Source organism: Pongo abelii, chromosome X (assembly GCF_028885655.2).
Source record: "Pongo abelii isolate AG06213 chromosome X, NHGRI_mPonAbe1-v2.0_pri, whole genome shotgun sequence".
NCBI classification, from domain to species: Eukaryota; Metazoa; Chordata; class Mammalia; order Primates; family Hominidae; genus Pongo; species Pongo abelii.
In genome coordinates, this window is record NC_072008.2 from 24,271,792 (window position 1) to 24,295,565 (window position 23,774).

Below are 23,774 nucleotides of genomic sequence, written 5' to 3' on the forward strand. Positions count from 1 at the left end.
GCCTCAGCCTCCCGAGTAGCTGGGACTACAGGCGCGAGCAACCACGCCCAGCTAATTTTTGTATTTTTAGTAGAGATGGGGTTTCACCATGTTGGCCAGGCTGGTCTCGAACTCCTGACCTCAGGTGATCCACCCACCTCAGCCTTCCAAAGTGCTGGGATTACAGGCATTAGTCACCATGCCCGGCCGCCTAGCTAATTTTTAAAATTATTTTGTCAAGATGGAGTCTAGCTAGTTTGTCCAGGTTGGTCTTGAACTCCTTGCTGCAAGTGATCTCCTGCCTTGGCTTCCCAAAGTGCTGGGATTACAGGTGTGAGCCACTGTGCCCAGGCCCCCTCTTTAAAAAAAAAAAAAAAAATTCATGACGATCGGGTTTTCTTTTATTGAGTTAATGCTGGTAATTTACATTTTCCGTCAATGTGCTAGTGTAGAATTCTAGACCATTTTCATACAAGTTTTCTTTTTTTCTGTATCTGTGGTGTTTTTTTTTTCTTATCTCAAATTATATATGTTTGTGCTTTCTCCCAGTTTCTTCCCCTCTTTTAGATTATTATCTTGTATTTTATTGTCTTCCCAACCCCCTGGAAAAAGCCTGGTTTGGAGATTTTTTTGGGGTAAAAATTAGCTGGCTCCCTAGCTTTGCTCCAGAGAGTGGTCATGAAATTAATGGTTGCTGATACTCAACCTGGAGCATACCTGTTGTTGGTCTTGTGAGAAGCAGGCGTATTTCGAACCTGCCCCTGCATTGCCCAGCTTGTTCTTTTCTTTTATTATTTTTTTAATGATTAAAGGATTTATTAAATTCCATGTGCAAAACACATTGCTGATTGCATTAGCAAAAGATCATTGTAAAAATACCCCACAATTCTGGAACTGTCCATTTAAAATATTTGTTCTAGTTGTTGAAAGGCCCAGTGTTATATTCTTGCCAGTGCTTAAGGTATACAGAGAATACTGTAAGTGTTAACACTGAGTTTACAGAACCTCATAGGCCGAAAGTAATGTATTCAGGAAAAGCAATAATAGTAAGTATGCATTCATGTAGGTGAGATATAGTATGGTCAGTATGAGTCAAATTACAGTGTTGGTGATCAGTGACAAGGGAGTTGGCAAGACAATTATGTTAAGAAAATTCATAGTTTAAGAATATTTAGGGCTGGGCGCGGTGTCTCACACCTGTAATCCCAGCACTTTGGGAGGCTGAGGTGGGTGGATCACCTGAGGTCAGGAGTTCAAAACCAGCCTGGCCAACGTGGTGAAACCCTGTCTCTACTAGTAAAAAATACAAAAAATTAGCCAGCCGTGGTGTTGCATGCCTGTAAATCCCAGCTACTTTTGGGAGGCTGAGGTGGGAGAATTGCTTGAACTCAGGAGGCGAAGGTTGCAGTGAGCCAAATTCGTGCCACTGCACTCCAGCCTGGCGATAGAGCGAGACTCCGTCTCAAAAAAAAAAAAAAAAATATTTAGAGTGTTTTAAAAACTGTAAACCTGCAAGGCATGATTTTTACAACTAGTTACCAGAAAATGAAGGAAAGCACTTAATTAGCTTGAATAAAGTAACATGAAAGCGAGACTGCACTAATTAAAAAAAACCCCAAATCCTAATACAGTATCAGAAAAATACTTTCTTTCTTTTTTTTTTGAGACGGAGTCTCGCTCTATTGCCAGGCTGGAGTGCAGTGGCATGAATTTGGCTCACTGCAACCTTCGCCTCCTGAGTTCAAGCAATTCCCCTGCCTCAGCCTCCTAAGTAGCTGGGACTACAGGCACGTGCCACCACGCCTGGCTAATTTTTTGTATTGTAGTAGAGACAGGGTTTCACTATCTTGGCCAGGATGTTCTCGATTTCCTGACCTTGTGATCTGCCAGCCTCGGCCTCCCAAAGTGCTGGGATTATAGGCGTGAGCCACCACGCCCGGCCAGAAAGATTTTCTAATACAAGGAGACATATTGCTCATTGAGAAGGGGTTTGATAAGAAAAGAACTTACTAAGTTAACAACTATGTTAATGACTAGTTCAGAGATAAACTAAATGCCCAATTTTGGGAAAGGTAGCAGGTGCAAGAAAAAGGAAATGTGTAAGAAAACAGTTTCTGATACTTAAACCTTTCTTCATCATGTACTGCATTTGACAGAAATTAACCTTTTAAAAATTTTCCCTAGGATGGTTTTATTTCATTTATTCCATGTACAGTGTAGTCTAAATCTCCACTTGATACCATGTCAGAATACTGTCTTATCCTTTGATTACATCAAGTGTTTCTCACACTGCTCGAACTAAGTCTGCAACTAAAGGTAGAATACTTCAGTAGAGGAAACATGTGAATAGAATTTCTTTTCAGAATTTCAGCAAAAACTAATAAGCTATTTTAAAGTTTTTCACTGTGAAATAAAAGAGTGATCCAAAGAGTTGAGTTGTTTTACTCATTCCATTATGATATATGGTACAATGTTATGTAATGAACATGGATATTGCTAAATTATTGAATGCATTAAGTGGCAATACTTTATTAAGGAGGCTGTACTGCTTTAAATATCTGAAAACTAGTTAGAATGTGTGCATTTCCTCACATCAAGCTAAGCCTTAAAATCAAAAGCATTTAAAACTAGTGTTCGTAGCTCATTGGTACAAGAAAATTCAGAGAGTATTGTGTCAACTCTTAATTTGAGCAGGAATAGAAGCTTTGAGAAAATAGGCTTTAAGAAGGTTTGTCATTTTCCAGCCAAGTTTTAATAGATTGTGAAAGTTTGGACTCTTAGATTTTAAACAAACAAAACCTTGAAATTACTGATTGGCTCAGCGTGGTTTTATGGAAAAACTAATACAGAAACTTGGCCTTGAATATTTGAGCAAAGCCTACAAAAGTTCCAAATGGGACAGGGCGAGGAAGGATGGGGCTCTATTTACAACAGCAGATATTTTCTTTTCCTCTTCTTGACGTGGAGTAGGCAGGACTATTTGAAAATAAAATATTCTTTTCTTAGAGAATGGAACTTGAATTACAATTATTAGATTAATATTGATTATATACACTTTCTCTTTCCTTTTATACTGGTTGATCTGTTAAGTGTTGATAGAGTTGTTGTAACCTTCCACTACTGATTTTTTTTTATTACTGTCTCATAGGTTCTTTTGCTTTTTTTATATTTACATATTTCCATGCTGTTTTATTTGGCACATAAAAATGCATAATGACTTCAAATTCAACATAGACTAGAGAACACACGCACTTATTTTTTCTTCCTTCTAAAATCACATAAAGAATATAAAAACAAATCCAGAGAAACAAGAAAACCTCAGTGGTATGAATCAGAATATGATGAATTTTTGGTTGAATAAAGCAATTGGAAATCAATTAATGTCAAAACCCAAGAGAGCTTAGTGAACATGTGACCTTTTGCAGAAAGTAGAAAGGACCAGCCAAGAATTGGCATCCTGCAGTACCACCAACATCAAAAGCAGGGAGGCACTTGGAGATAGAACAAGCCATGAGTACAGCCAGATAATTAAAGCCATGGAAAACTAAGCCATTTACCTATTAGTGTAAGTGCCCGTAATGGTTTTCCTGCTGGGATAATGCCCAAAATTCAGCTCTCTGAATTGCTTGTTTGTCCATAGGAAATTCCAAAGTGAGTGCTGTATAGCAAGAAAGATAGGGGCAGTAGTTTAGGTAGCTTGTGGCTATCCTGAAGGATATTGAACCTCCAGCACCTGGAAGATGGAATACTCTTCCACCATTAAAGGAGAACCTGGCTGGTTACATGGTTTCTTTCTCGCCTATGGACTCATTCTAGATAGGACTCCTGTGATCTGAATTTCAGTTTATTGTTGGGCAAACAGGAATTATCACTTGGGCTGAAGAAGTTCACCCCAGCAGTCAGAATATAACTCTAGTCTGGACCCTTATCTACAAATAGGAATAGACAACCAGGAAGAACCATGCTTTTCAGGAAAACCAGCAGTTTAAAAGAGAGGCACCAAATTCAACTAACTGAATAATGAAACACCAGAGGAGACAGTTTATATAGGGTACAGAATGAACTTTAAATCCACAGAGAGATTTGGGAAAATATCATGTCCACCCAAAAAAGAAAAGATTGCTCTGGAAAAGAAACTATTGGAATTAAAATATGATCTTTTAAAGAAAAATTCAGTAGATGGGGTGGAGATCAAATTAGCTAGCTTAGAAGAAAGAATTCAGGGATTCTCTGAGGGTGTAGTAGAAAGACAAGGATAGAAAATATGAGAGAAAAGTTAAAGCAATATAGAAGCTAGATTTAGTAGCCTTTTTACGTCCTGTAATAAATGCTAGTAAGAATGAACGGAGAAAATGGAGGAAAGTATAGAAACAAAAAGAAACTTTCCTAAGTTCAAGAAGGGCTCAATCGTTTGATTGAAAGGCCCCCACATGGTCTGCATGTGAGAAGAGAACTTGTTAGAGTGGTAGTAGTGAGAAAGAGGAAGTGATAAATATAAGAGTTACTGGCTTTGAGATGAATTTAATTTAAGGGCTGATAGAGTCAGAGAAGTGAAATATGACTCCAGATTTGAAAATGAGATCTGGAGAAATGATGGCTAACATTGAACAACATGGGGGGAAAATTAGGAAAGAAATGCAGCTTAAGAGAGAAGATATTAATTAGGCCTTAAATATAAGTTTTCACCAGTTCTGATTTCCCTCTAAGACAAATTGTTGTAGACACATTTGCCTTTGTTTGCTTTTCCTGCAGCTTAAGCATTCCTTCTACCATGTATAATAAAATTTAGTTCTCTGAGTGTGACTTAGAAGAATTAGAGTTGAGTCATAGAATTAACAGGCATTGAGGTTTGGGAGACCAGAAGCAGAAAAGTGATTTTTATATGCATATTAGATGCAGAAAGCAAAGTGAATAAATAAGAATCCTGTTAACTTGCCCAAGAGGGAGATCACAGAAGTATCTAAGCATCAAAAGATATAAAACAAATAAATTATATCTGTGATCCCTAATTTAAGATAGATAAAATGCCATTGCTATACCTGTTAACTTTTATTGCTTTATTATATATTTTATTTATAATTACCTTCTTCTAGGATGATATTGCTTTATTTTAAAGAACGGAAGGACATTTTTGTGAATTTCCTGGGTTCTCCCAGCCCATTATTTCCCTTAAAACTATATGTTTTTCTTTTCTTTTTTTTTTTTTTTTTAGTTTCTGTCCTCACAATCTGTTACCAAAAACTATGTTTTTCCACTGTGAATTGTTTTCAGGATCATGATTCTCATAACTGGGAAGGGAATGTCTTACTGAGTTTGAGGTGTTAGTAGAGTCCCAGAAATACCTTGAGGGCGTTTGATAGTAAGACTAAATGTTAGTACTTGTTCACCCAAATTCTGAGATTCTTGGTTCTCTGAACCATCCTGCTTATTATTCTTTAGGTTCAACTGATCTCTGGGCTTGGTTTGTACTACAGAGGCATGGACACCGCCAGTTACATTATCACGTACCTTTTTCCACCTTTCCTTTATCACATCTGAGAACTTCTCTGAGTAGGTTCTGTTCTGAGAACACAGTTTCATTCTGATTGTCAAAGGGAATTAGTATTCTAACTCCAGAGGGGTTACAAAGTTGAGGTATAGTCATTTCTGTTTAGAATGTTTGAATTTTTGTAATGACAAAACAGAAGGGAAAATGACCAGGCAAAACAATAGTTTGTTGAATAATTACTGCTCACTTAAGATGAGATGAGCGGGCACCCCCTTGTAGGCCAGAATATCTATTAGGAAATGCACATGATGTAAAAGGATGGGAAGAAAGCAGATCAGTCTGTTAATGGTAGCTTGGGTTAGTACTGCAGAGCCTCTGAGTATTGAGGAACTGCTGAAGTGTTCAGAGCAGGGAAGTGGTATGATCAAAGCAGTGCTTCAGGAGGGTTAATCTGCCTACAGATTGCAGAAATGCCTCAATACTTGGCACCAGCCCTTACGTGTAATATTAGGGTGTCTAGTCATTTGTTGTGGGAGTGGCAGAAAGGAGCAAGGCCAGTCCAGAGGCTATTTTCATCCCCCAGGGATCAGGAAATATGAAGCTGAGTGGGAATGCTAACTAGGAATTAAAAAAAAAAAAAAAAAAGATGGATTCTTGAGAAGTTGAGGAGAATTGACAAGATCTGGCAATCTGACTGTGAGCAGGGAAGAAGAAAAAGGCCATAGTGGTCATATCAGGAGAAGGCTGGGTTTTATCCAGATGAGAATATTCAACAGTCTATTGGACATGTTAGGATGATTGTAGGAATCATTGTTGTGGAAATAGTAGTTGAAACCATGGGAATAAAGAGAAAGCAGAAGAGGAGAGGGTTGAGCACACACCTGGGCAGAGCCGCAGTAAGGGGTGAGGAGAGGCTGAGCAGCCAGCAGTTAAGAAGGGGGAAGATAACTAGAAGTCACTTAAAGCAACAGAGGAAGGAGAGCACTTCACAAATTAGGGAGATGATTGTTAAACTCTAATAGAAATGCCAAGGAGGATGAATGCCAAGAAAAGTTGTTCTGCAGGTTGAGAGTCCTTAGAGCTGATGGGATTGGGTTTATGTAGGGAAATTTGTGCAGTGAGGGGCTTAAATACCTTAATGTATCCCCTTTATTGCCTTCTTAATTGGCTTGCTTTAATGTCATAGTGTTTCATAATGCTTAGAATTTTTATTTTTTATTTTTGAGACAGTCTCGCTCTGTCGCCCAGGCTGGAGTGCAGTGGTGCAGTCTCGGCTCACTGCAACCTCCACCTCCCGGATTCAAGTAGTTCTCCCTGCCTCAACCTCCTGAGTAGCTGGGATTACAGGGACCCACCACCACGCCCGGCTAATTTTTGTATTTTTAGTAGCAATGGGGTTGCGCCATGTTGGCCAGGCTGGTCTCGAACTCCTGACCTCAGGTGATCCACCCGTCTCGGCCTCCCAAAGTGCTGGGATTACAGGTGTGAGCCACCATGTCCGGCTGATGCTTAGAAGATTAATTTACATTTATCATTTTTAAAAGGGGGAAAAGGTATTCTATAGCCAGAGGTGGTTTTGCAGGAGTAGAGCAGTAATAACTTTTTCAGAGCACATACACTTTCTGTTTTTCATTTGCTTTAATTTTTCTTAAATTTTTTTTTTTTTTGAGACAGAGTCTTGCTCTATGGCCCAGGCTGGAGTGCAATGGCATGATCTCAGCTCATTGCAACCTCCGCCTCCCAGGTTCAAGCGATTCTCCTGCCTCAGCCTCCTGAGTAGCTGGGATTACAGGCATGCGCCACCATACCCTGCTAATTTTTTTGTATTTTAGTAGAGGAGGGGTTTCGCCATGTTGGCCAGGCTGGTCTCAAACGCCTGACCTCAGGTGATCTACCCACCTCGGCCTCCCACGGTGCTGGCATTACAGGCGTTAGCCACCATGCCCAGCCCATTTACTTTTATTTGAAACAGTTTGAATAAATAACATGAAACATGCTATTTCTTAAAAATGAGTAGAATATATCTCAGAGTTGATATGTTGAGAATTCCTTTTATGAATGTTAATTTTCTCAACATTTAATGGATATTTCCATTACTATTCCATGTTAGTGGATTTTTTTAAGGACTGTATATGTAATTTAGTATCTGTAAATAAGACATATATAAATAATCATAATATGACAAACCAGTACAATAAGAAGAATAGAGTGCTGCGGAAATTTCAGAGGGAAAAATTATTTCCAGCTTTCTCTTTTTTTGTGGGGAAGGAGATTTAGAGGGAAAGATCAAAGCAGAGATAATGGGGGAAAGGTGTTCCAGGTAGAAGGAACCCTGAATCAAATATGAAGGTGGGGTTTTATGGGGATGTTGAGCATTTTTGTTTGGCTGAACTTTGTTTGGGTGGGGGCCGTGTGTTTGTGTACATGCTGACAGTGGTAGAGGGAAGTGCTTGAAGGAAAGTTAGGGGAGATGATGATGGGAAGGTAGTTTGGGGCCAGAACTTAGAAGATGACAGGTGTTTGAACTTTATTTAGAGGGAGCAAGAAGCCATTAAACATTTTTGAACAGAGGAATGATGTCACCTAGCTTTAGAAAAATGACTTGTGTTTCTGTTATTTGAAATTTTAATAAGCATGTAGTACTTATAAAATCAGCAAAAAAAGTGGTAAAGGTGAAAATTATTGGTTAGAGTTCTTTTTGTCAGAAGTTTTTGGCTTAAGTAGAAAAGGGAGAATTAAGGCCATTGGAATGTCTTACAAGAATTCAAGGCAGGAATATAGCTGGACCTCAGATAGGTCTAGAACCAGGAGCTAAAGAGCTGTCTCCCCTCCCTGCTTACTCTATTCTATGACTCAAGGCACTCACAGGATTCTTTTTATTTTTTATTCACTAGTCTAAGCCAGAGTTGCAAAATGACTTTTCTCAGCTTTTACGTTCCAGCCACCAGGACAGAGAGAGAGAGAGAGAGAGAGAGAGACAGACAGACAGACAGACAGACAGACAGACACTGATTCTTGCTCATGGTTTTGGATTCTCAGGGATAGGACTTTGATTTTATCGTGCTTAAAGATGAACTTATTGTTTACCGCTTTATAGCTAGTGCCAATCACCTGTGGCCAGGAGAATATAAATACACTATGGGAATTTACTTCTCTAGATGAGAGGGTTAGTTAAGAGAGGTTAGGCAGAATCCCAAAGGTTGTTTACTACAGTTATGCACTTTGAATTTTTATCGTTGTGTAATCTACTGGTTGGAATTTAGTAGACTAATTAAATATAGAGAATATGAAAATTGTGCAAAAATTTCCCCCAATAAGCTACAGAATGTATTTTAAGTTGAATCTTAACAAAACTGGTTACCCTTGTGGGAACATGGGGTATTACAGACTGAGGACACAAGAGTGCTGGGGTCTTAAAAGCGTTCTATATTTTGATCAGGGTAGTGATTACAAAGGTTTATGTATGTATCAGAATTCATCAAGATGTGTGCTCTTGATGGACCTAAGCAATACATTTATTGCTTCAACTTAAAAAGAAGTCCAGGCAAAGTTGACTTGTTTGTCTGCCCTGCTTTGTCATATAGATGCCCATTTATCATTGTAAATCAAGTAAGTTCTATTTTACTTTAGATAGATAAGTTTTTGATACACATTTGTATTTCACATAATTTGAGTGTCTCAGAAATGAAACTATCATGATGGCATTTAATACCTGATATGAAAAAACTAATGGCTTTGGTTTACTTTTTTCCCTGATTTAGGAGCTGTGACTGATGAGAATTAAAGGCCATGGATGAAGATGGGCTTGAATTACAACAAGAGCCAAACTCATTTTTTGATGCAACAGGTATAACTACTTGAATTGTTCCACTTCCCATCTACCAGATTTGGAGTTGGTTGTCATCAATGAATTGCTAGAACTCTCACATTGATCATTCACAGGTTATCTTGTTATCCTGTCAAAATTCACAGATGTTGCGGTGAGCACATTATTATTACCCTCCTCAAAGATGTGGCTCCCTCACAACCAACTCTCATATTCTTGTCAGTAACAGCAGCGATATCAAACCTTAGTTTTATCTTCAGTTATGAAGATAATATCTTGCCGAGTTATGTCCCTAATTCCTGTTGTTTTTCCCTTTGAAAATATTCCTTGTTAGCTTTGTTTGGACCTTTGTTTAAAAAAAGAAAAAGAAAAAATATTCTTTGTTTACATCTGCTCTTCTTCATCCTAGTGCCTACCACATAGACAGGCTCTATGTCTCATTCTTAGGCTGGAAATAACTTTTGCATTATTTTCCTTACCCTTAGTCTCTCTTATCTAGCCTGCTGATCAGAGTACTCACTGTAAAATAACATGTGGATCCTGTCATTTCTCTGTTCTCCAATACCCAGCAGATAAAGAAGGTCTGCCACATTGACCCTGTCCTATTTTTATAACTCTCTCTCTCTCACAAGTTCCCAAAAAGAGATTCTGCTTCAGGAAGATGGAGTCTTCACTCCGCATAGTGTACAAGGAAAAATTATACTCAGGAAGTTCTAAAAATAGGAAAAAAACAGTATTAGAAAACATGTATTTCAGATTACCCATGGTTATAATCATATAACGTTGTAAAGTGGTTACACTTGTGTTCTGGGTTTTTTTGTTTTCAGACAAGGTCTCGTTCTGTCACCCAGGCTGGAGCACAGTGGCGCCATCTGGGTCCACTGCAACCTCCACCTCCCAGGCTCAAGTGATCTGCTCAGCTTCCCGAGTAACTGGGGCTACAGGTGTGTGCCACAATGCCTGGCTAATTTTTGTATTTTTTTTTTTTTTTGGGTAGAGACGGGGTTTTGCCATGTTGCCCAGGCTGGTCTTGAACCCGTGGGCTCATGCGATCTGCCTGCCTCGGTCTCCTATAAGTATTGGGATTACAGGCGTGAGTACAGGTGTGAGCCACCGTGCCTGGCCTATACTTGGTTTTATAACATAAAAGGGATTTGAGGCCAGACATGGTGGCTCGCACATATAATCCCAGCACTTTGGGAGGCTGAGGTGGGTGGATCACTTGAGGCCAGGAGCTCAAGACCAACCTGGCCAACATGGTGAAACCCCGTCTCTACTAAAAATACAAAAAAATTATCTGGGTGTGGTGGTGCATACCTGTAATCCCAGCTACTCGGGAGGCTGAGGCATGAGAATCGGTTGAATCTGGGAGGCGGAGGTTGCAGTGAGCTGAGATCGCACCACTGCACTCCAGTCTGGGTGTTAGCATGAGACTCGGTCTCAAAAGAGAAAAAAAATAAAAATAAAAGGGTTTTGTATCACACTAGGTAGCTACCCTTATTATAAATAAAATGCTAATAAGTTTTCCATTGGACTGTAAATGATCAGATTGTAGTGTATTAAAGAAATAGCAATGAACTTTATCAGGAAATTAAATGTCAGTGATTTTAAATTTTAATTTTTTTTTTTTTTTTTGAGACAGAGTCTTACTCTGTTGCCAGGCTGGAGTGCAGTGGCACGATCTTGGCTCACTGCAACCTCTGTCTCCTGAGTTCAAGTGATTCTCCTGCCTCAGCCTCCCGAGTAGCTGGGACTACAGGTGTGCACCACCACGCCCAGCTAATTTTTTTGTATTTTTAGTAGAACGGGGTTTCACCATGTTGGCTAGGATGGTCTCGATCTCTTGACCTCGTGATCCGCCTGCCTCAGCCTCCCAAAGTGCTGGGATTACAGGGGTGAGCCACCGCACCCAGCCCTAAAATTTTCTTTTTATTATTATTTTATTTTTCTTTTAGAGACAGGGTCTCACCCTGTTGCCTGGGCTAGAGTACGGTGGCATGATTATAGCTCATTGTAACTTCGGACTCCTGTGCTCAAGGGATCCTCCTACCTCAGCCTTCTGAGTAGCTTGGACTACAGATGTGCGCCATCAAGCCCAGCTAATTTTATTTTTTGTGGAGAACGGGGTCTTGCTATGTTGCCCAGGCTGGTCTCAAACAAGTGATCCTCCCGCTTTGGCCTCCCATGGTGCTGGGATTACAGGTGTGAGCCACTATGCTTGGTCAAATTTTAAAATTTTCTTTAATCTCTAAATCCAGTGGGGATGTGTGTGTATTTCTTAACAACTTGGGATAATCTTTTAACTCGTTTGGTAATTTCAATTTGATAATGATAAACGTAAGGTTTATAATTCTTTCTTCCTTGGAACATGAAATATAAGTAATACACTTGAAAGAGACTAAACTCTTTGGAGAAAAATGTGCAGTGTTTGTTTACTTAATCTTGCCACAGGCAAACCTAGGTAATGGACTAAGTGGTAGATTGAAGGGCTATTGCGTTTTAGTTTTGATTGATAACACTTAATGGTATTTGTTTATCTTTGAGCAAGTCACTTAATCTGCCAGGGCCTCCGTTTTCATATGTCATAATAATAATGAAACCTCTCATTACAGTTTTTCAGAACACTTCCCATACATTCCCATTTGATCATCACCACAGTCCTGTGAGGTATGCATGGCAGATACTACTGCCCTCATTTTACTGATGAGGGAACTGAAACTCAGAGGTTAAATGACTTGCCCAAGGTCACAAAACTAATAAGTGGCCTACCCTGATATACTCTCTGATTTAGATTTTGTTTTTTTTTGGTTTTGTTTTGTTTTCGAGATGGAGAATTGCTCTGTTGCCCAGGCTGGAGTACAGTGGCCATGATCTCTGCTCACTGCAACTTCCACCTCCCTGGTTCAGGTGATTGTCCTGTCTCAGCCTCCTGAGTAGCTGAGATTACTGGTGCAGACCACCATGCCCGGCTAATTTTTGTATTTTTAGTAGAGACGGGGTTTTGCCATGTTGACCAGGCTGGTCTCGAACTCCTGACCTCAAGTGATTCGCCTGCCTCGGCCTCCCAAAGTGCTGGGATTACAGGCATGAGCCACCGCGCCCAGCTGATTTATATTTTATAACCAGTGCTCTTGCCACTAGATGCTTTCATCTTTATGTATGCTAAATGGAGATTAGTGATCTATTACTTAATGATAATATTGTGGATATTGAAAACAAGTGTAAAGCATTTTGTAGAAATTCTGTAGAAATTAAAGTGAACATACTCTTTTTTTTTTTTTTTTTTGAGATGGAGTTTTGCTCTTGTTGCCTAGGCTGGAGTGCAATGGCGCGATCTTTGCTCACCACAACCTCCACCTCCCGGGTTCAAATGATTCTGCCTCAGCCTCCCGAGTAGCTGGGATTACAGGCATGTGCCACCATGTCCGGCTAATTTTGTATCTTTAGTAGAGATGGGGTTTCTCCATGTTGGTCAGGCTGGTCTCGAACTCCTGACCTCAGGTGATTCGCCCGCCTTGGCCTCCCAAAGTGCTGGGATTACAGGTGTGAGCCACCGTTCCCAGCCTAAAGTGAACATATTCTTTTTATTATTTCTAGGTGTAATTAAAATAGATATTAGTTGACTTCCTATAATTTTTAATATTTTTTGGCCTTTGATTTTTTTTTTTTGAGACAGAGTCTTACTCTGTCGCCCAGGCTGGAGTGCAGTGGTACAATCTTGGCTCAATGCAACCTCCGCCTCCTGGGTTCAAGCGATTCTCCTGCTTCAGCCTCCCGAGTAGCTGGGATTACAGGCATGCACCACCACGCCTGGTTAATTTTTATATTTTTAGTAGAGACGGGGTTTCACCATGTTGGCCAGGTTGGTCTCGAACCCTTGGACTCAGGTAATCTGCCCAGCTTGGCCTCCCTTAGTGCTGGGATTACAAGGCGTGAGCCACCGCGCCAGACCTGATCATTTTTGATTGTTGATGAAGCTATGTATTTCTCTGAGGGCCTGGCCAGTGACACACAGTCATTGAGTTAGGCACCTGGTTGGACTCAGCCTGGTCTGAGTCAACCAGAGGCACTAATCTACTGAATAGCTATTTAGGTAAGACTTTTATAAAACTTTCTTTGCTTTTCTCTAGAACAGAAGCCAAGATATTTTATTTATTTATTTATTAATTATTGAGACGGAGTCTTGCTCTGTCGCCTAGGCTGGAGTGCAGTGGTGCAATCTCGACTCACTGCAACCTCCGCCTCTTGGGTTCAAACAATTCTCCTGCCTCAGCCTCCCTAGTAGCTGGGACCACAGGTGCATGCCACCACACCCAGCTAATTTTTTGTATTTTTCGTACAGACGGGGTTTCACAGTGTTAGCCAGGATGGTCTTGATCTCCTGACCTCGGGATCCACCTACTTCGGCCTCCCAAAGTGCTGGGATTACAGGTGTGAGCCACTGCGCCCAGCCTTCTTTTATTTTATCTTATATTTTTGATAAGGATATTTGATTTCTATTTCCATTTGTGACATTCATTCATAATAATATTTTCTGAGCACCATACACTGTGCAAACTGTGTGATCTTGGTTAAGTCATTTAATCTCACTGGGCTTCAATTGATTCAGTCGTCTACCTTCATTCCTTAACTGCAAAATGGACTAGAGTAGGGGAACTATGTTCCGAGGAACTGCCTTGGGAGTTGGGGTCTAGGGGGACGGGAGGAGGCTAGATGGAGGCAACGTACCCTGATGAAGTTGGGGCAGCTCCCGCTCCAACTACTCTCAATGTCCACCACTCCAGCGCAGCTGCACTTGTATTTAGCCTATCAGTCTCCAGAGCCTCCTCAACCCAGTTATCTTTCCTCCTCAACTGTGGCCTTTTGTCCCTCTTTTAATTTATCCTTTGATCCTTGTATGTCCTAGATTCAGAAGATGATTTCTAAATTTCTATAGCCATAGATAGAGCATATTGGTGGTATATTGCACCAGAACAAAAAAGGGAAGCGTGTGAAGGGAGAAAGGAAAAAAATAGAAGTAAAAGAAACACATGGGAGAGATGGAAATAAGAACAAATATAAGTTGAGGAGAGGGAGGTGGAGCAAAAAGGTAAAACACATATAATGAAGGAAAATAGTATGTTTGTCACCTGAAGTTGTATTACTTAATTTTTTTTTTTTTAAGAGACTTAGAGACGGAGTCTTGCTCTGTTGCCCAGGCTGGAGTGCAGTGGCATGATCTCCGCTCACTGCAAGCTCTGCCTTCCAGGTTTACACCATTCTCCTGTCTCAGCCTCCCGAGTAGCTGGGACTACAGGCGCCTGCCACCACGCCCGGCTAATTTTTGTAGTTTTAGTAGAGACAGGGTTTCACTGTGTTAGCCAGAATGGTCTCAATCTCCTGAGCTCGTGATCCGCCTGCCTCGGCCTCCCAAAGTGCTGGGATTACAGGCGTGAGCCACCGCGCCTGGCCTACTTAATTAATTTTTGTAATCTTCCCTTAAGTACCTATGTGTATGGTTTTCTTTTCTTTTTTTTTTTTTTTGAGACGGAGTCTTGCTCTGTCGCCCAGGCTGGAGTGCAGTGGCGCGATCTCGGCTCACTGCAAGCTCCGCCTCCGGGGTTCACGCCATTCTCCTGCCTCAGCCTCCCAAGTAACTGGGACTACAGGCGCCCGCCACCACACCTGGCTCATTTTTTTTGTATTTTTAGTAGAGACGGGTTTTCACCATGTTAGCCAGGATGGTCTCGAGCTTCTGACCTGGTCATCCGCCCGTCTCGGCCTCCCAAAGTGCTGGGATTACAGGCCTGAGCCACTGCTCCTGGCCCTTTTTTTTTTTTTTTAAACAGTCTTGCTTTGTCACCCAGGGTGGAGTGCAGCAGCGCCACCTCGGCTCACTGCAACGTCCGCCTCCCCGGTTCAAGCAGTTCTGCTTCAGCCTCCCGGGAAGTTGGGATTATAGGCTTGTGCTACCATGCCTGGCTAATTTTTGTGTTTTTAGTAGAGATAGGGTTTCGCAATGTTACCCAGGCTGGTCTCAGACTCTTGGCTTCAAGTGATCCCCTGACCTTGGCTTCCCAAAGTGGTGGGAATACAGGTGTGAAGCCATTGCACCTGGCTATATATGGATTTTATTAGTGTGCCTAGAATTTTACTTTCATGTATGTATTTCTCCTGTGAGTGCCTCATTTGCTTTGTTCTCCTAATTTTTAAAAATCTATTGATTTGAGATGATTACAAAAGTTCTTGGGTTAAAAACGTGATTCAAAAATAGATTCCCTCTTTATTTCTTTTATCTATCTTAATGTTTAAGAAAACTGAGGAGCTAGTCTGTTTTCCCAGTAGAAATTAAGTAACATTTACGTTAATTGTAGTCATGCATACTTACCTGAAATTTGTCATTTTAATTTTTTTTTTTAAGGAGCTGATGGTACACACATGGATGGTGATCAAATTGTTGTGGAAGTACAAGAAACTGTTTTTGTTTCAGATGTTGTGGATTCAGACATAACTGTGCATAACTTTGTTCCTGATGACCCAGATTCGGTTGTAATCCAAGATGTTATTGAGGACGTTGTTATAGAAGATGTTCAGTGCCCAGATATCATGGAAGAAGCAGATGTATCTGAAACGGTCATCATTCCTGAGCAAGTGCTGGACTCAGATGTAACTGAAGAAGTTTCTTTAGCACATTGCACAGTCCCAGATGATGTTTTAGCTTCTGACATTACTTCAGCCTCAATGTCTATGCCAGAACACGTCTTGACGGGTGATTCTATACATGTGTCTGACGTTGGACATGTTGGACATGTTGAACATGTGGTTCATGATAGTGTAGTGGAAGCAGAAATTGTCACTGATCCTCTGACTACCGACGTAGTTTCAGAAGAAGTATTGGTAGCAGACTGTGCCTCTGAAGCAGTCATAGATGCCAATGGGATCCCTGTGGACCAGCAGGATGATGACAAAGGCAACTGTGAGGACTACCTTATGATTTCCTGTAAGTCTTGGGGTACAGTCATTGTCAAAGGTGTTTTTGTAGGCTGCCTCTCCTAATTTACATCAGGGGTGAAATTTTCTTGACTTAAATGTCTGTAAAATTAAAGTAAATCTCATAGACCTACCTGCATTATTGTTTCCATTTGCAGCCTACAAGATAACTGAAAATTAGGAAAAGTGAGGCCGGGTGTGGTGGCTCATGCCTGTAGTCCCAGCACTTTGGGAGGCCAAGGCAGGTGGATCACCTGAGGTCAGGAGTTCGAGACCAGCCTGGCCAACCAACATGGTGAAACCCCGTCTCTACTAAAAATACAAAAATTAACCGGGTGTGGTGGTGGGCGCCTGTAATCCCAGCTACTTGGGAGGCTGAGGCAGGAGAATCGCTTGAACCCGGGAGCCAGAGGTTGCAGTCAGCCAAGATTGTGCCACTGCACTTCAGCCTGGGTGACAGAGCAAGACTCCTTCTCAAAAAAAAAAAAAAAAAAAAAGCTGAAAGGAACAGAATTGAACTTTGGAATCATGAAGAATGTGATTAGGCTGTTACCAGCCTTTATTAGAATTATGAATGCTCTTGAAACCTAAAAGGAGTTCAACTTAGAAAAAAAAATGTCTAACCAAGCTACTTACATTCTTTTTTTTTTTTTGGAGGGAGAGTCTGCTCTGTCGCCCAGGCTGGAGTGTAGTGGCGTGATCTCAGCTCGCTGTAAACTCTGCCTCTCGAGTTCAAGTGATTCTTGTGCCTCAGCCTCCCGAGTAGCTGGGATTGTAGGCACGCACCACCACGCCTGGCTAATTTTTTGTATTTTTAGTAGAGAGGGTGTTTTGCCATGTTGCCTAGTCTGGTCTCGAACTCCTGAGCTCAGGTAATCCGCCTGCCTTGGCCTTCCAAAGTGGGAGGATTACAGGTGTGAGGTATCACGCTGCTACTTATTTTCTTGAATATGGATACACGGTACTGTTTATGTAATACTTATGTACTTACATAATATGTAAAACACTACATAACAGATAACATGAAAAAGAGCTCTGGTATAGTATGAAACATGATTCCAAAACATAGTATCAAGTATGATGGATTCATATTAGGTTATTGGAGAAAAGTAAAGTATTTTGAAACACACCTTTACATGTTTATCTTAGCATCTGGAAAGACAGCCGTTATCTTCTTACAACATACTTCTTGGTACCAATTTCGGAGATAAAATTCTAGATAGGCTAGGCCACGGTTCTGACCCAGTATGGAAATTCTTATGCCTTAAGGAACTAAACCTAAAATATAAAGGATTCACAGACTATTTATAAATTTACAAGAATATTTGCTTTGTTCTAATACCTGTTTTAATAAGGAATTTAATATAACATTAATATATTGGAGTCCACCAGCATTTTAGGAAACTTCTTTGAGATTTTGAAACTCCTTTGAAAACTTCTTGAGATTCTGAAAATCAAAGAATTATTTGTGGAAAAGGGAAGAAAATGCCTTCATTCAACACGTTTATTGGACCCTTAATGTGTGAGACATTGTTGTAGGTAGCGTAGATACAGATACGTGCTAAATAAATACATACAGAAGACCATTATCCCTGGAGAGCTTTTGATCTGCTGTGGGAGAGAAAGTTTGTAGTGTGATGCAGAGGTGTGACTAAACTGCCGTGGAGATGGGATGGAGTAGCTGACCTTTGAAATCAAGGATGAATTCTAGTTTTACAGGATGAAGGGCACGGGTGGCAGGAAGACATTCTAGGCATATACTATAGTATATTAAAAAAGAAAAAAGTTCTGGCCTTTGCCGATATTGCTGATAATGATGGGAACTTTAGGATACACTTTTATATCTTTGTGTACGTTCTGTTTTATTCCTTAAAATAAATTTGTAGAAATAGAATTGATAGATCAAAAGGTGTACACATTGACAAGTTTGGTTATGCTTGAAGTTTGGTTAAATTCTCTTGGTATTTTGCCTTAATATTCCCTTCACCAAGTTTATGAGAATGTTCATTTCCCTACACTGGAACCAACACAGAGTATTATTTTTCTTTTTAGTTTTTGCCAGTGTGATAGGGAAAAATACGTTATCCTGTTTCAATTTTGAATTTATTTTAGGATGATAATCCTTGTTTGTGGAAGAAGACTTAAGGGAGGGAGAGATTAGTGGCAGTGAACTGTTGAAATGGTTCATATATAAGATGATCTGAAGTACATTAATAATAGTAAAGGGGACAGAGAGGTAGCTGCATTCAAGAGAGATTAGGAAGAAAAATGGATGAGATTTGATGATAGATAAAAGAGCCTAGGGGTTTGAGGAAGAAAGATAATTCAAGGATGACCCTAAGTGTTCTACCTTGGGAGATTGGATGCCTACTCATGCCATTACCTGAAAGGAGGAGTAGGTTTGGTGGGGGAAGGTGGGGGAAGGGGGAAGATTTGGGATCTGTTACAGTTTGAGTTGCTTGCTGGTGGATGTTTTTTCTAGGCAGTTGAAAATATGACTTTGATGCTTTTGAGAGAGTTTGTTGCTAGAGGAAGAAATTTAGGACAACAGAATGTAGGCAGTATCATATATGGAAATAGATGGTAGTCCCCAGAGTATGCTTGTCGAATAAGAGTGTCAAGTATGGCTCCTTTAGGTATTTAAGAAGTAGGCAGAAAAGAGTCCTTGAAAAATCAGGAGGTTTTGGGAAGAGAAGGAGGAGAAAAAGTGTTTCCAACACTGTTAAGAATAGAGTTTCTACAAGTTATCAGCCACTGAGGAGAACGCAGGCTTTTTTGTTTGGCATTTAGGAGGTCATTGGTATCTAAATTAGAGTAGGTTCAGTAAGGCATGGGCTATTGGAGAGGAGATGGAAGAGATGAGCTGTGATGGATTGAGAAGTTAGTGGAAGTAGAGTTAGGTAAAGCGGTTTGGATAAATTGCCATTTTGGTCAGCAAAGGGACTGAAGAGGTGGGAGTATAGCTTTTGGTGGTTGCCTGGATGGCGAAAGTAAGTTGAACATGTTTATAGACTTAAGGGAAAAAAAAATCACTGGACAGAGAGAACCTGAAGATAAAGAAAGGATGGGCTGGCTAGTGGAGCAGGTTCCAGAGAAGGGGAAGGGACTGGGGTCCACGGCTGCAGGAGACGGCTGTTAGGTAAGTCCTGGAGAGGGAAAGTGAGTCCCCTTCTCTGAGACAGGAAGGCAGTTAAGGATGAGGCCCCTTTCCAGGGACAGAAGGTAAAAGGAGTGCTTGAATGTTGGGAGCTATTTTGTCTTGTGAAGCAGATTCATCTGCACATATGGAAGGACTGCAGAGGTTGGGTGGAAAGCTGAAGGATAATGGCAAAGGGTTGAAAAGCTTTAGTCTTTTGGGGATGGGCCAGTGTAGGAAGCCAAGAATTTATGAGATAGATTGCTGAACCGCATTGAGGGGCCAGCTGAGGTTAGGAGTCTATTTTATTTTATTTTATTTTTGAGATGGAGTCTCACTCTGTTGCCCAGGCTGGAGTGCAATGGTGCCATCTTGGCTTACTGCAACCTGCGCCTCCCGGGTTCAAGCGATTCTCATGCCTTGGCCTCCTGAGTAGCTGGGATTACAGGCACTTTCCACTATGCCCAGCTAATTTTTTTGTATTTTTAGTAGAGACGGGGTTTTGCCATGTTGGCCAAGCTGATCTCGATTGAACTCCTTACCTCAAGTGATCCATCCGCCTCAGCCTCCCAAAGTGCTGGGATTACAGGCGTGAGCCACCGTGCCTGGCTGAAACACAGATAAATTTCATGTTTAGACTTGGGTCCCATCCCTAAGGTATCTCATTATGTATATGCAAATATTGCAAAATCCACGAAAGTCTGAAACACTTCTGGTCCAAGTATTTTGGATAAGGGTTACTCAACCCTTACGACTGCCAGATTTTCTATTACAAGACTGGGCAACCCAGGACCAAGGCTAGAGAAAGCAGAGAGTTGAGTTCGTCCCAGTTTGTGAGGGGAAGAGGGCCTGGTGAAATACTGAAGAGGAGAAAGCACTCTCGCTTCTCCTTGACTTCTCTCTGCACTTTCTGCGTTTTCTGTCTTCCTCAGCTTTTTTGCTAAGGAGTAAAATGCATGGTATTGGTTTGCCCTTTAACTGCACACTATCTCTTGCCTTTACTTTCTCCTCTTTTAGGAAGTTCAGCCCTCCAAGGAAGTCATTGAAAAAAACCCAGAAGTTGTTTTAGTAACAATTGACTCAGCATATCAGGTTCTTGTATTACAGAATCTGTAATACAAAACATGTAAAATTTTACAGACTTGTAAAATTTTCATTAAAAATTTTATTTATAGTCATCTTTAGGCCCTGGGTTTCTTCTAATTTATATAGATTTTAATGTTCCTGAAAAAGTGAATATGGATGAACATAAATGGCTATTAGTGTATTTTATATATTTTAATATATATTTTATGTATGTGTATATATTTTGGTAATATAATTTCTTTCCTTTTAAAATAAAACATATCCAAACTCAAATAATGCAGAGATACATTTAAACAAATACATACGCACATGAGCATTTGCGTGCACACATGTGCTATTCCCCTATTTCACTATAATGAAATGGTTGTTTTTAAATTGGGTTTAGAGATGGTGGCCTTTAGTAGTATCTTTTGTCTTCTCTATTATTATTATTTTTTTTGAGATGAAGTCTTGCTCCCTTACCCAGGCTGGAGTGCAGTGGTGCCGTCGTGGCTCACTACCACCTCTGCCTCCTGCGCTCAAGCAATCTTTCCACCCTCGCCTCGAGAGTAGCTAGGATGACAGGCATGTGCCACCACACCCGCCTAATTTTTATATTTTTTGTAGAGAGGGGTTTTGCCATGTTGCCCAGGCTGGTCTTGAATCTGGTCTTGAACCAGCCTGGGCTGAAGCAATTTGCCCACTTCAGCCTCCCCAAATTCTTCAATTCAGGTGTGAGCCACCTTGCCCGGCCTCTACAGCCACTTTTGCACTCTTACTTCCCTCTACTTCATCATCCCCTTTCCTTTCAAAGTAATGATCATATTTTAAAATTTAATTTACTATTGGCTTTGGGATCAAACCAATTGAACACTTTAGAATTAACATTTCTCTTGGCTGTGCCTCCCAGCAAAGATACTTAATGATGCATTTTATTTTAATTAATTTATTTTTGAGACAGAGTCTTGCTCTGTCGCCCAGGCTGGAGTGCAGTGGCATGATCTTGGTTCACTGCAGCCTCCACCTCCCAGGTTCAAGTGATTCTCCTGCCTCAGCCTCCTGAGTAGCTGTGACTACAGGCGCATGCCACCACGCCTGGCTAATTTTTGTATTTTTAGTAGAGACTCAGTTTCACCATGTTGGCCAGGCTGGTCTCAAACTCTGGCCTCAAGCGATCTGCTCACCTCGGCCTCCCAAAGTGCTAGGATTACAGGCTTGAGCCACCACGTCCGGCCTTAATGATGCATTTTAACTTAAAACCTATACTGAGGTCGGGCACGATGGCTTATGCCTGTAATCGCAACACTTTCGGAAGCCGAGATGGGGGAGGGTCGCTTGAGCCTAGGAGTTCAGAGGTCACAGTGACCCTTGATTGCGCCACTGTACTCCAGCCTGGGCGACAGAATGAGACCCTGTTTCTTAAAAAAAAAAAAACCCTCCCAAAACCCCCCTAAAACACCTATATTGATTTCAGAAGTTAAGGATTAACAAAGGTTTTGTCGTAAGTATATAGAGAAACTATGGGCTGATTTAATCCATGATAGAGAATGTGGAGATACCATTATCGGTAGTCAGCTTTAATGCTTTTCATATTATGATGAAAGATGGTAGTATCTCTGAATTCTTATATTTATTAAACACTTTATCTTTAGGTCAGAAATGTGGCCAGATGTCCAAGTACTCTCTTTTCTACTCTATTTTCTTTAAAAGTTTCAGTAAGTTACTGGATCTGAGTGTCTAATAAACAGCTTTTATAATGTCTTTAGTATCCATCTTGGCAGGTTTCTTCCCTCTGCAGGTCTCATTTAAAATGATGATGGGCCAGGTAAGGTGGCTCACACCTGTAATCCCAGCATTTTGGGAGGCTGAGGTGGGAGGATCTCGAGGGTAAGGAGTTGGAGACCAGCCTGGGCAACATGGCGAGACCCCATCTCTACTCCCCACAACCCCAAAAAAAAAAAGATTAGCTGGTGTGGTGGCGTGTGCCTGTGGTCCCAGCTGCTCAGGAGGCAGAGGCAGGAGGATCCCTTGAGCACAGGAGTTCGAGGTTGCAGTGAGCTGTAATCATACCATTGCACTTCAGCCCGAGTGACAGAACGAGACCCCATCTCTAAAAAAAACCAAAAACCAAAAAACCACACAAAACAACAATAAATGATGATGAAGCAATCCTCATTCTTTATAATATCATGGTTGTGTATATAGACACATTGTCCCAGTATATAGCTACCTTTGAGGTCAGGATGACTGACTTCTTTAGTCTTTGCAATCTAGATTTTATGATTGGCTTCTAAGTTAATTATATGTTTCTTGAGGGCAGGAACTATTTATTGCATCTTTGCTGCTTTTGTATCTTCCCCATCACACCATATGTATATTAGGTATGAAATAAATATTTGTTGAATAAATGAATATATGAATGTTATAGCTGAAAGTCTGTGTACATCATGCCTCATCCAAGGCATTAACGATACATTTCTTCCCTACCAGTAGCTATTGTCTCTTGATAAAAATAGGTAATAGTAAATCTTCAATAAATGATATCTATGTGCCGGAATTGAAAATACAGTTAGTTTTTGAGATGAGATCTCACTGTGTTGCCCAGGCATACATACATGCCTGGCATACATACATACATACATACATGCCTGTAAATGTACAGTGGCTATCTGAAGGTCTGATCATAGTGCACTGCAGCCTCGAATAATAGCTTCTCCAAGGTCACACCCAGCAGCATTAGGGTGAGGCTTTGAAACCAGTTATGTTTTATTCCAAAGTGTCCACTCTTAATTGTCTTATTGGCCCCCCTTTCTCTCTGTGTGTCTCTGTGTATGTATATTTGTGTGTATGTGTGTATGATTTAATACTACAAAGCAGTAGAGTTCATGATAAATAGTGCTTATTGGTAGATGGGGGAGGCAAATAGAATTCCAAAGATAACTGCAATTTACAATAATAATGAATACCAAATTTCAACAATGTTAAAAAATTATTTGTTGGGAGGGGTTAAGCATTTTTTTTATTTAACTCATTCTAGCAGAAGCCCAGACAGCTTCCAAACCCCATTCTGTTGTTTTTCTAACTGAAAAGTATTAATTTTTTTCAAATTTGTGTTTACATGACAAAAAGGAATCATATATAAGCTATTACTTTTAGTCTTGCCAGTGTTGATTTTTCTTTTGCCTTCATTCATTCAGAAAACAGTTATTGATCAGCCATAATGAGCTGCGAACCTCACTAGGGGTTGGAGATAAACAGCAAAGTCCCTGGCTTTTTAAGTTCACAGTCTGAGAGGGAAGAGAAACAGAAAC

The 23,774-nt window shown here is 40.7% G+C and overlaps 1 protein-coding gene across 26 annotated transcripts in view; it reads left to right on the plus strand.

Annotated features, from left to right (window-relative positions):
* The window catches only part of ZFX (zinc finger protein X-linked), a 133,842-nt gene that overhangs the window by 81,860 nt on the left and 28,208 nt on the right, over positions 1–23,774 (plus strand). For 12 of the 26 annotated variants that reach the window (XM_063721359.1, XM_063721358.1, XM_063721351.1 and 9 more), the window contains 2 exons: positions 9,229–9,314; positions 15,694–16,272. In XM_063721359.1, the coding sequence (XP_063577429.1) occupies positions 9,257–9,314; positions 15,694–16,272 (637 nt within the window). In that variant the 5' untranslated portion in view covers positions 9,229–9,256. Of the gene's footprint in view, positions 1–9,228; positions 9,315–10,120; positions 10,238–11,905; positions 11,961–13,635; positions 13,725–15,693; positions 16,273–23,774 lie in introns of those variants that run through there. The other 14 variants (XM_054544416.1, XM_063721349.1, XM_024240777.3 and 11 more) reach the window with 4 other exon arrangements.